Source organism: Ovis aries, chromosome 19, assembly GCF_016772045.2.
Source record: "Ovis aries strain OAR_USU_Benz2616 breed Rambouillet chromosome 19, ARS-UI_Ramb_v3.0, whole genome shotgun sequence".
Taxonomy (NCBI): domain Eukaryota; kingdom Metazoa; phylum Chordata; class Mammalia; order Artiodactyla; family Bovidae; genus Ovis; species Ovis aries.
Window position 1 is genome coordinate 48081057 of NC_056072.1, and position 12077 is coordinate 48093133.

Genomic DNA, 12077 nt, shown 5'->3' on the forward strand with positions numbered 1-12077 from the left:
TTATTTAAAAGTCTTAAGAAAAATACTTCTATCTGAAAATAAAAAAATGATTTCCCTGTTTAGGATAGAAACGTGATAAAGTTATTTATCTGACTTCCTTCACAGTTGAAGCAGACTGTTACTGCAATCTTATTTTTCCTAAGAGTTTGTTTGCATCCCCCATTAAATAACTTAAAATCAAGCATGCTATACTTAATTATCCTCTTATGCCAAAATAATGACTTGCTTATTTAAAAAAATAATTCTGTTAGGATCTAACAGAAATAGTCTGTGACCTTAAACAGTGAAATAAATTTTGTTTTGGTAACTGAGGAGATTCACAACTGAACATCTTTGAAAAGCTTCTCAGACTTTTATGAATTACAGAGCAGGAAAACATTGTAGTGTATAGGTAATATTTTCTTTCAGATTTAGGAAAGTTCCTCTAAAAAGATGATTCTTTCAACACATTTAGTTGTCAATTACAAGGCTAGTTAGTTTACTGGATTTCTGCAGAACAGAATAGATTCTTACCTGTGGTAAAACTTTTATTATTCATTCTGAAGACTGATTAGTATAGAGGACCATGAGAGGTACTTAGAAGGAAATGTGTGATACTTATTTAAGGAGAAAAAGTAATGAAAAGCACAGGGACCCTGATTTTGACAAAACAAAGTGAACCAGGGCTGTCATGGTTGAGCTGCCATTCGTGTGCACATCATAGATAATTTGTATTTTATGCTTTAACAGGAAATTGATGGGCAGGCCCTATTGCTCCTTACTCTTCCCACTGTTCAAGAGTGCATGGATTTAAAACTGGGCCCTGCTATCAAACTTTGCCATCACATAGAGAGGATCAAGTTCGCTTTTTATGAACAGTTTGCCAACTGAGAAGGACAACCAAAGTAGGCTGTATCTTTGAAGCACAAATGCAGCAAATCCTTCGCCCTGCTCTACAAGTGGAGCTGAAATAGTCCCAGGGCTCTGGGCCTGCAGGTGTTGGCTTGCTCTCTTTGCACTTTCAGGGAAGGAGGACCCACACCGAGGAAGCAAAAACTGCACAAAAGTGGCTCTCCTGCCAGTGAGAATGTGGGCATCTCTTGTTCATCAGATTGCAGTTTAAAAAAAAATAAAGATTGTGAAGAAAAGACTCATATGAGAAGAATAAGCATTTCCACTGGTGTGGCCTGGAAACGAAGAATAATCGAGGCTGCTGGCAAGCACCCTTTTGATTTTCTTTTTGGTCTCTCTGTTCCTTCCCATTGTAGTTGGAACTTTGTTCTCTGCTTTCTCTTTCTTGGGAAGAGAGGACATAGCTTTAAGTCAGCACTGATTTGGGACTGTGCCTCAGGCACATCAGTGCTTCATTGTCATGTGTTTTAAAGCTTTTTTAAATTAAAACGGTTCATTTTGGGGATGATTATGTGGCTCTAGGGTTTTGAATGTACAGTCACACTTTGATCCATTTAAAATCTATTCTTAGGAGTTCCTTTGTTTACTACCTCTGTTGATAATTGAGCTCGTAGCCCTGAGGTTTTTTTTAATGATGCCATTTTTAAGCTACATGAACACTAAAACTATGACAGAAGTTGGAGGAAAAGACACTGTTTTCTTTCTTAAGAGTAATGTGTGGCACTTACACCAATTCCTTAACTGACTGATCTAAGAACTCTACTGTCATTGTTTTCCATCCTAACCTCGGTTGGGCTGCCTGTTTCAAGTAATATCTCAAAGACTGTTGCTGTTTTAAGTTGAATTGCTCTCTCCCCACTAGTTCTCAGAGGGACTTCCATAGCTTTTATTTTGTATTTACTTTTCTCTATAGTTATTTGTCCAACTTCCATTTTGAGAGTCCTTATTTTGGATAAAAATCAGTAGGTTTTTCCTGGACTCACAGTAAAGCCCATTTCCCCATTTTTCTCAGTGTCTCTAGACAGATAGTATAGAAGCACAAAAGAGAAAATACATTTTGGGGGAGGGGGGAAGTGATGCAGAGCATCAAGTTTCTGTCACAGTATGTCCTTAGTGGCCGGATAAAGATTGCGAGATGGTTAAGGATTCTAGAAACATCTTTGACTAGTCACATTTACATTTTCTTTTATTGAACCTTTAAATTGAATGTATCCTACAGTCAGTTCCCACTCAGAAACTCAGTTTCCTTTTAACTGTTTCTTTTGACCCAGCTCAACTTGACATTAAACAGAAAAATTTTCACTTATGATTGCACTGGCTGTTGGCTGTTATAGAAGAATAGCATTTACTGTACTGTTTCTGCCATGAGGAATGAGGAAAGATACATACATAGGTTGCTTCTTTTAAATGGTTTGCTTTGCTGAATGGTTTTTCTTTTTTTTTAAGTATCCTAGTTACCTACAAATTTATAACCTAATCATTCCTCTTCAAGATTTGAAAATGTTTTAAAACTACGAAGTGGGTAAATTCTAAACAGTTATACAAATATAAGGTAATTTTGTTACAAATTTAAACTGATTGTGATTTTTTTTCTTCTCTTCCCTGGTGTTCCACCTTTTTTTTTGGACCTTGGCAAACATTTTGTAGTCTGACTCTTCTCTTTATTGGATAATTTATGAACCACTTTAGTTCAAGCCCTCCAACCAAACCCTTTATTAAAGCATCAACTCTTTGCTTAGGTTACTACCAGATATACCTGGAAAGAAGATTTAAGTAAAATTAATCTGTTTGAATGTATTGAGAGATCCAGTTTTTAAAGTTTTGATTGATTCTGTGCCACTGCAAGAGACATATGTAGGATGCTTGGGAACAATTAGTCTTAAGTAGATCAAGTTTGGGGAGCAGGTATCTTGCATAATAATGTTTTCTGAGAGCACAGCAGTCAACACACTATGGCAAGGAGTTCCTTGAAGTAGATCAGTGGAACAGAAAAGTCTGGAATTGATTAACATTGTTGTCTTATTTAGGAAAGTGGTATTTATTTGCTAAGAGAAAATTTACCAAATATAACAATGAATATATTATCTCTTTTTTGACTTCTTCAGAAACCATAGAATTTAAAGCACCTCCCTTCACAAGTGAGAGGGCAGAGCCCCTGAAAGATGAAATGCACAGACCTAAGTACAGTCTCTGATCAGAGTCAGACCCTAGCCAGCTTGTCTATTTACACCATGATTAATCAAGCTCAGCTTTCTCCTAGAGAGAAGCTGACTGTAAACTGGACAAGTCAGTAGGGTTTTTGTTAATATTGTTTTGCATTCTCATACCAAGATAATAGTTTATCAGGCAACTACAGTAAAGAAGCATGATATACCCCCAGCCCCTCCTCCCAGATATCACGTAAGAGAGGATAATTATTTGGGAATTTTAAAGTAGGAAAACCTTCCCTAATAGCTCAGTTGGTAAAGAATCTGCCTGCAATGCAGGAGACCCTGGTTCAATTCCTGGGTCGGCAAGATCCGCTGGAGAAGGGATGGGCTACCCACTCCAGTATTCTTGGGCTTCCCTTGTGGCTCAGCTGGTAAAGAATCCGCCTGCAGTGTGAGAGACCTGGGTTCGATCCCTGGGTTGAGAAGATCCCTTGGAGAAGGAAAAGGCAACCCACTCCAGTATTCTGGCCAGGGGCATTCCATGAACTATATAGTCCATGGGGTGGCAGAGTTGGACATGACTGAGTGACTTTAACTTCAAAGTATAAAAGGGCTTTTAAAGTATAAAATTAAACTCCATTTGCCTCAGTGTTGCTGGGGCTGGACTGGACAATAGTGACGGTCTGATTCTTTTCATTCTAAAACAGATGTTAAACCTGATAATACCCAAACATGTTGGGTAAAATGTTTGTATATTGCCCATAGATATGTGAACTTTGTTTTTTAAAGATACCAACCTCTTAAATTTGTGAGAGGTACATTATGAGGGACTGCATTTGTCTAAATTTCACCTTCAGCTGGCTCAATAGCCTCCCTAAAGTCAGAAAGTTTTCCAGCATCAATTTTTGATCCTGAGTTGACAAGCTTGGAAACAGGTGAATGGATTATATCATACTTCTGGACTTTGAAGTTGATTAACCAACATAGACCTCTTATTGTAGTGTCAGTGTGTTAGGGAAACCTTTTACCGCCCGTGAAGGTTTGCTATGACATTTTGACTTTATTTTGTGGGCTTCTGGGAACTCATGCTACTTTTTATTTGTAAACTACCTACCTCCATCTCTCAGTTGAAGCAGAATTGAGGTGGCTAATGCAGGAAATGCACTAATGGGGTGGGAGGACACTTTTGTCTTGTCTGCCTTTCTTTAGTGATGTAGGTGCCACCCAATATATATGAGGTCAGAAAAAGGTAGTTACCAACCTCTGGAAGAGTTGGGCTTCTTGGGTAAATATTTATTGAATTATGATAGAGGCACACATGGAATACCAGTTCAGAACTTGACGTTTATATATTTCTTCTCCTGAAAGCAAAATTATTCTCACTATGAGAGAGAGGGCATTGGACCAAAGCTTCCTGAGGACTTGAATACATTTTACTTGTTCTCTTACCCCAATTGTCGCTAATACAGCACCTGAATACAGAGTGAAAGCTTTAGGAGGGCTCAGGTTAGATAGTATTCAGAACCGTCCCCTCCCTCAAGCCGAAAAGTATCTCTGGGGCACACATAGAACATCAGGGAACTGTAGGTGAGATTTAACTAAATGGGGACATTGGGAAAACTATCATAGGCACTTACATTTACTTGGCACCTATCACCAAAGACTTTGCCGTAAGACACCGTGCACTGGTTTGATTGATGCCCACAGATGCTCTGAGAGAGTTGTTAGGAGCATAGCCTCGACAGTGGAAACACACACCAGGTTTGAACTTCAGTGGTGTATATTGGGGATTTTGTGTAGTTGTGTATGTATGTGGAAGTTCAGAAGTGTTCAGTGTTACCAGTTGGCCTTTTGAAGATGGAGAAGGCAGCACTAACAAATGAAGTATAAATCTTAATGGGGACTGTGTACCCCCTTTAAAAATTTGAATGTCTTTGGTCTTTGGGTCCAGTGTAAGTAACCATGTGTCTCAGTCATGATGCTGGCTCAGAAACCCTGTAGGACAGAGGCTCCTGCAAAACAGAAAAGAAATCAATCACTTTCATGCAAGTGTAATTCTTCCTTGATTTTATTCACATTACAGTGTTTTGCTAGTGAATTTTTCTGATTCTCTCCCATTGTGTGAGGATGTGCATATTTTAGAAATTTGAATTTATCTAAATGAGCCTCCTATGGACTTGGAGTTTTGGAAGAAGAGTTCTAAAGTCCAGCCCAGTCCAGATGGATCTGGTTCCAAGCCTGCTTGCCTGGGATTTCCTCTGTACCTGTTTCAGGTTTCACAGCTAGTTCTGTTTCTAAGGGGAGCCTTGGGGTGAAGGCGTAGAAGCTGATGGGCCCTAAGTGCACTGGAGATCAGTCTTCTTCATTCTCATGTTTCAGAAGTCTTAAGATTTTTGCAAGAACCAGCAAAACCAGGAATAGGGGTTGGAGAAATGAAACTCCATTCTGTTATGTCTCTTCTGACTTAATATACCATTTGGGTTTGTCCTTGTGCCAGGACCTATCACAAAGGACTGTCTTCAAAGGGAAAAAAGCCACAGCCTTGTTGGACACGTCTTTAACTCCAGCAGCAAAACTGGGACCCAGAGCTCTTGGGAGGCAAAGGGTGACACTCGCTAGTGAAACGAAGCTTTAATACCGTTGCTAATAGGCGTGCCTGTTCACAAGATGTGTGGGAACTCATTCCTAAGGGTTTCTATATCTTTTAGTTAATCTAACTATGCCTAGCTAGGAAGAATGGATGTGGGCAAATAGTGTTGAAAGAATGAGGATAGGCTCTTGGGGCAAATCCAGTCACAAAGCAGATGACTGAGGAAGATAACAGAGTTAAGACATAGTTAAAACTGGGCAGTTCCTTAGCTTCTTTTGCAAGAAATCTCTAGGGAAGTGGACTTTGAATGTTTCTCCTGAGATTTTAAAGTGCTTGGTTATTTTCCTCTTCTTCTTTTTTTTTTTTTTGGTTGAATACTCTCTGAAGACAATCAGAGGCCTGCCAGGGTGGGACTTTTGGCTGGTTCCAGCACTGTCCTTAGGTCTCTTTCTAACTCATTGGAATTGATGCACTTTGTTTAATGGATGTTGTCCTTTTTTTCTTCTTCTTTTTTTTAAGCTGCTTGTTTGGAACAAAATGAAATGCATATTGCATTGTATCCTTCCTGCTTGCTGTTTTTCTCTTAAATTTAAAAGTTATGCATTGAGGATAAAGTACATTTAAGAAATATGCGGAAGAATACCTATTAAAATAACTCCCATAAAATTTGATGGTATAACTTCAAGGGATTAAGAAATAACTATTTTGGATGAATATTTTGCGCAGTGGTTTTTTTTTTTTTTGGTTTGTGAATAAGAGTGTATATAAATGTGTGATACATTACGACAGTTTTAAGTGGTCATCAGAAAATTAAAACAGGTCTTAAGGTATATATTTAACTTCCTTTGGCAGCAAGGAAGGCGTCTTGACCAGAGTAAATCCTTCAGAACTTTCCACTGGGACCTCAGAGAATCATCTCTGAATGGAGGAGAAAGTTCGTGCTTCAATAAAATTAACCTTTCCAGAATTCTCCCCGTCTCTCCTGCTGTCTGATCTTTTCCCCTCTGGATTTGGGTGCTTTTTAACTACAGTTCAGAAAAGGTAGGGAGAGCAGAATTTCGCAGAGTGAGCTTGCTCCTGTCACTGGGGACTCTGCTCCTGATCTCTGAAGACTGTTGGTCTGTACTTTTGCCTTGGTACAGCAGCAACTGGCCTTAGGATTCCTCCACATCTGGATGTGCAGAGCACTGCTTTGTCAAAAAATGCGTTTTTCAGCTCTCTGTGTAATTTTCCTTGAGCTGTGTCTTCAAGCAATCAGTAATCTTATGCCCAACTGCAGTCTCTTCTGCTCTAAGTACACATCCTACTGATTGGTTCTCTGTAAACATGAACTGTAACTTGAGCATACCCATAAGGGACCTTTTAGACTTAAGACAACGGTAATGCAATTTTTCCTTACCTATTTATTTTCTTAATCATTTTCTGTATTTTCCCATGGTCAATACTTGTGGAGAGTTTTAAATTTTATAAATTAAAAATCAGTTTAATTTAAAAAAGCATTTTGTTGCATGCTCTCTGTGCCAGGCACTATGTTGGATTCAAAAGTGTGAATAAAAATCAGTTCCTGTCCTCAAGAGGCTCACACTCAGCTGGAAGAGAGAGGTGTGTACAGCCGTCTAGCAGTCTAGACTGCTAAAAATTTAGCAGTCTGAAAAGTTCCAGTGGAGCAGCCAGCACGCACAAAGTAATCTGGATGCATGAAGCATGGGTAGCAGTTCATAATGCAGGGAAAATGAAACTATTCCATGTAGCTAGAATGCTATGTATAGGCACAGAGGTGTGGAAATACATTTTTTAAGAGAAGGGCTGGAGAATTGCCTCTAAGGAACCAATTAGCATTTGTGTTCCCCAGATAATCAAGTTAGTATTCCTATTAACCAAGAAAGCTTTTGGATAGCATTTAACATTTTATGTAATTGGATTTTCTTTTAATTGAAATTTCTTGATGGCTATCTTAAGGGAAAATTTCCCTAGATTTGATTTTTATTGTTCAACAAATGTACCCCAGTGTCTACTGGAATAATACTGTGTACATTGGCATTAAGTGGATGCAATCCTGGTCAGGGACCTGAGAACAAGAGATGTCTGGAGAAAAGCCAGAGGTGACAGAGGGTAGATGACAGAATGGGGACTAGAGGTCCTAGTTGAGGAAGTGAGCAAGTTCCAAGGAATCTGAGTTGAATGAGAATAACTGTTTATATGGAGGGAGGCTCTGGAGACTGAAAATACCAGCAACCTGGTTTTCTTTTATGAATCACGTTCAAAATTAACAAGGTGGGGATATATTCACACGTTTACAGTATATACCCCATATATTTCTAAGTGAAGGCAGTTAGATTGAAAGTGACAATGTAAATTACGTTTATGGGGGAAAAAGTGGATTGGGGCCTGACTGATGAATTAAAGCTATGCCTCTTGGGAACTTCCCTGGCTCTCCAGTGGTTAACACTTAACCTTCCAATGTAGGGGGGTGCAGGTTCCATCCTTGGTCGGGGAGCTAAGATATCACATGCCTCCTGGCCAAAAACCCAAAACATAAAACAGAAGCAATATTGTAAAACATTAAATAAAGACTTTAAAAACAGTCCACATTCCCCACCGCCCACCCCACAAATCTTAAAAGATTAACCTTTGGCCAGTATATTGGTACTAACGAAAGGTAGGACGCTGAACGTCTGGGTTGAAAGGAACATGATCAGTTTTCCTCAACGACCTGCCTCAGAATAATCCAAGCTGCTTACCGAAATGCAAGTTATTGACTACCTCTCAGAACAACTGAATCGGAATCTGAGGGAGGAATTAAGAACTATTTTTTCACAAATTCTTCAGGGGTGAGGGGTTTATCTTGGAGGGAAAAAGATTTTAGACAGATCTTCCCTGCTTCTGCCCTCAGGGCCAGGAGCTCGGGGTCCAGGGCGGGACTCAATCCGGTTTGAGTATCCCGCCTCACCTGGTCCGTCCTACCTGTGGTGGGGACCCAAGACACCGCCCCCTCGCCGACCGGAGCCCCGCCCTTCGAGAGGGAGGGCGGGAGCGGCCAAGGCCCGCCTCCACGCCGGGTGTGGCCAATCAGAAGCTGCGGTCTCAGACGTCGCGTTACGCGCGGCGCTGAGTCGGCTGCGGGGCTGAGGAACCGGCTCCCGGCTCGGACTTGGGGCTCTGGGCTCGGTGGCGCGGCCCCAGCAGGTTGGGAGGCCCGGCGGGCGGGCGGCGGCGCCCAGCGCCCCTCGCCAGGCCCGCTATGCAGGGCCCTGCTGGCAACTCGAGCCACTCACTGCCGGGAGGGCCGCCCTCCACAGTCGCGTCCGGAGCGGGCCGCTGCGAGAGCGGCGCGCTCATGCACAGTTTCGGCATCTTCCTGCAGGGGCTGCTCGGCGTCGTGGCCTTCAGCACGTTGATGCGTGAGTCCCGGACCCCCGCCCCTCCTGAGGCCTTGCGCCTCAAGCTTCTGGCCCACCGGCCTCAGGGACCCTCCTGTCTGAGGAGTTCAGGCCTTGGGCCCTTTGACGAAGGTTCCTTATTCGCGCGAGCCCAAGCTGGGCATTCCCAGACAACGGGGAGCTCTGGCCCCAGACCCAGGGTCCTGAGTTCCTCATCTTATCGCGTCAGCCTCTAGTCATGGGTCACTCCTGCTCTTCTCTTCACACCACGCACGCCTCTCTTCTGAGATGTCCCCCTGCAACCGTATCATCGCGAATTAAAGCTACCTCACTTGACAGCCTACGGCCATGACCCGCAGGTGGCATATTCCTTTCAGCCCCCTCTTAAAGTCTCTCCTTAGCCTCCTCTTCACACTTTGAATCCCCATCCCCCAGTCTGATACTGAGTTTTTTGGTTTTTCTTCACCTTTACGTCAGGATTTACTGTCTCCCGTTTGCATGTAAATCCTGTCCTGTCACCTTGCAATACCGGACTTGTTAGGTCGTGCGTTCTGTTCCCAGTACCGCCTACCCCATCTCCCCTTCTCCTTCAGCCTAATTTTCTGTTTTGGTTGGAGCAGGACCCACCCAGACTGCCTTCTACCCCGCATCTCCTTTTTTTTCTCCTTTGCCTGAATGGGCTCACCTCTTCCATCTCTGTCCCAAGCTTTCCTAATCAAGTTGCATCTCAAGTCTCCCCTGGCTGTTCCCTTTCCCAGCCCACTTTTGTTTATGTTTCAAGTATTCTTCCTTTCTGTGAGACTTGGGCAACTTTAGAAACTTAACAGAGAAGCAGACTCAGAGGGTCTGAGGAGGTCTTAGAATTTCTGCACTAAATCATCAGGGGCCCTTCCTGGAGAGTTTCATGATGAGGAAGAAAGTCCCAGATAGGCCCTCTGGAAAACCGTAAGTTCCAGCTTGTCATGTGTACCACTGGTGACGGGTTATGTTTCCTTAGTGCACGTCCTTCCTTTTATTAAAGTGATAGGAGGCCTGGTTCCCCTGTTATTGCATTTCAGGGAAGGGAAGAGTTTAACTACTTTTTTACAGAGGTATTCATTCCAAAATGACTTCTCAAAACTTCCCTACTGTTCTCACATGGGCAGAATGGGAAGTTCCTGCAAAAGCTATGCTCCTTGGCATCTGGGAAGGAGCCTGCAGCCATGTGTGTCTCGTAGAGTCCAGTTGCTAGAGTTGCAGCTTTGCTTGTTTATGATGCAGGCCTTCCTTATTTGGGTGAATTCTTCCAGGCTTTAAGTAACCCTGAAGAGGCTGTTCTTGGACACTACTTTTTTTCTGGTTGCCTGACCTTCGTAAGTCTAGCAGCAAGTCCTGGACTATATATATTTGCTACATTTTCTCTCCTTTTCAATCTCTAGTTGCCTTGCTATATTTTCCCCACTGAACAAATACCCACTTGTTCCCACAGTAATAATATGTGATGATTTAGCCAAAATCAGCTGCTGACTTGAGTGCATGAACTGTATGTGTATGTGTTCGAGACTTTGTGTGTGGGTCTGCGCTTCTCTCCCCACGTCTCTCTCCTCCAGCTGGACTTCTTTTCTATCTAAAGGAACTCCAGGTTTAGGTTTGTTCCCTAACCTAAGATTTATTAGCATAGTTTTGGCTGTTTTCATGAGTTTGATTGATACTGATGGCCCCGCTTATTCCCTGGGGTTTGATACTTGTGATTCAGAGAGGGAAATGTGATTATGACAGGGCACAGTTGCTCACAGCTGAGAAGTGTGCCAGGTTGAAAGTTCAGAGTGACAGTGCTGGCCCTGTGAGTCTTCAGGGACACAGACACTTCTGTACTTAATCTTCAGTTTGAGCACAAGTGCAAATCTCACTGTGGCTGGTATATTCCGAATGCAAAGGCAGGACTAGAAGTAGGGGTTTTTTTGCTCAGTGTAAGCTAGACATGGAGGAACTTTGTGGCAATGGGTAGTAGGTCTTGGGACAATGATAAGTAGGAGTGATGGGGAGAAGAGTTGGAAAGGCTTGAGCTGTGACTAACCTGGACACAGGCATGGACTTGAATTGAGAGCCTTTTTCCCCCCACCTAGAAACAGACAGCAGACCAAGGAGAGTCCCACTGGCCAGGACCAGTCCCGGGAAGTACTTTTCTTCTCTCTTAAACTTGTTGGTTCTATTGAAAGAGAACTGTAGGGCTTTTCCAGTTTGCAGAGCTGGGAAGGGGAGAAGTCATTTAGAAGCTGCTTTACATTTTGAAATGAACTTTGCTGGGGAAAAGGAAGGGGAAAGAGATGGTCTCAAGGAGGTTCTCTTGCTTGGGTTTGGCTATCTTCCTGGTCACAGGACCTGTTCCTCAATCTGGCACAGCTGCTGTCAGGAGTGCCAGGCTTCCACAACAAGACTGCTCATCTTGTAACCCTTTGAGGGAGGTCTGGGTTTGTTGAGATGAGGCCACTTCATTCTTTATCAATTTCATTATTAGAGGGCCTTCCCCCTCTGGGTTTTCTGAAGTGTTTCAGAAATGCATTGGGTGTAGAAGTGGAAGGAATTGCTTTTTTCAAGCATAGTTCATCTCTCTTTTTTGAGGGGGAGGGGGGCGCCATTCAACATGTGGGATCTTAGTTATCTGAACAGGGATGAAACCTGTTCCCTCCGCAGTGGAAGGGCGGAGTTCCAACCGCTGGACCACCGAGGAAGTCCTCAAGTATATTTTTAATACCAGTTATCTCTCCTCAGCAGTCAAAACTAACAGCCCCTGTCCTCTGTGGAGTTCCAATCGTTTTCCTTCTGGTACTTTCCTCCTGTGTGGTGAACTGAAGACACTTCTGACAACTTCCCAGTTTTGAGGGCTGGTGCTATTCTGTTTTCCTGTTGGACCAGCTTTGTTCTATAGGATGGATCTATTTCTCTGCTAGACAGGCCATATACAGTATGGTTGCCTGGCCTGCATAAGTCTTGCAGCAAATCTTGGACTGTATATGTTTGGTACTTTTTCTCTCCTTTTCAGTCTCTAGTTGTCTTGCTGTAATGTTTTCAATCCCTTCACATCCT

At 42.7% G+C, this 12077-nt stretch overlaps 2 protein-coding genes across 20 annotated transcripts in view; both read left to right on the forward strand.

The window, feature by feature from the left end:
- The window catches only part of SFMBT1 (Scm like with four mbt domains 1), a 117027-nt gene extending 109900 nt beyond the window's left edge, over positions 1–7127 (forward strand). For all 19 annotated transcript variants that reach the window (XM_042236081.2, XM_027958297.3, XM_060402481.1 and 16 more), the window contains one exon: positions 730–7127. In XM_042236081.2, coding sequence (XP_042092015.1) covers positions 730–870 — 141 coding nt within the window. In that variant the 3' untranslated portion in view covers positions 871–7127. The remainder of the gene's footprint in view (positions 1–729) is intronic.
- Positions 7128–8724: 1597 nt separating this feature from the next.
- The window catches only part of STIMATE (STIM activating enhancer), a 54030-nt gene continuing 50677 nt past the window's right edge, over positions 8725–12077 (forward strand). The window contains exon 1 of the mRNA XM_004018389.6: positions 8725–9032. Within this exon, the coding sequence (XP_004018438.1) occupies positions 8873–9032 (160 nt within the window). The 5' untranslated portion in view covers positions 8725–8872. The remainder of the gene's footprint in view (positions 9033–12077) is intronic.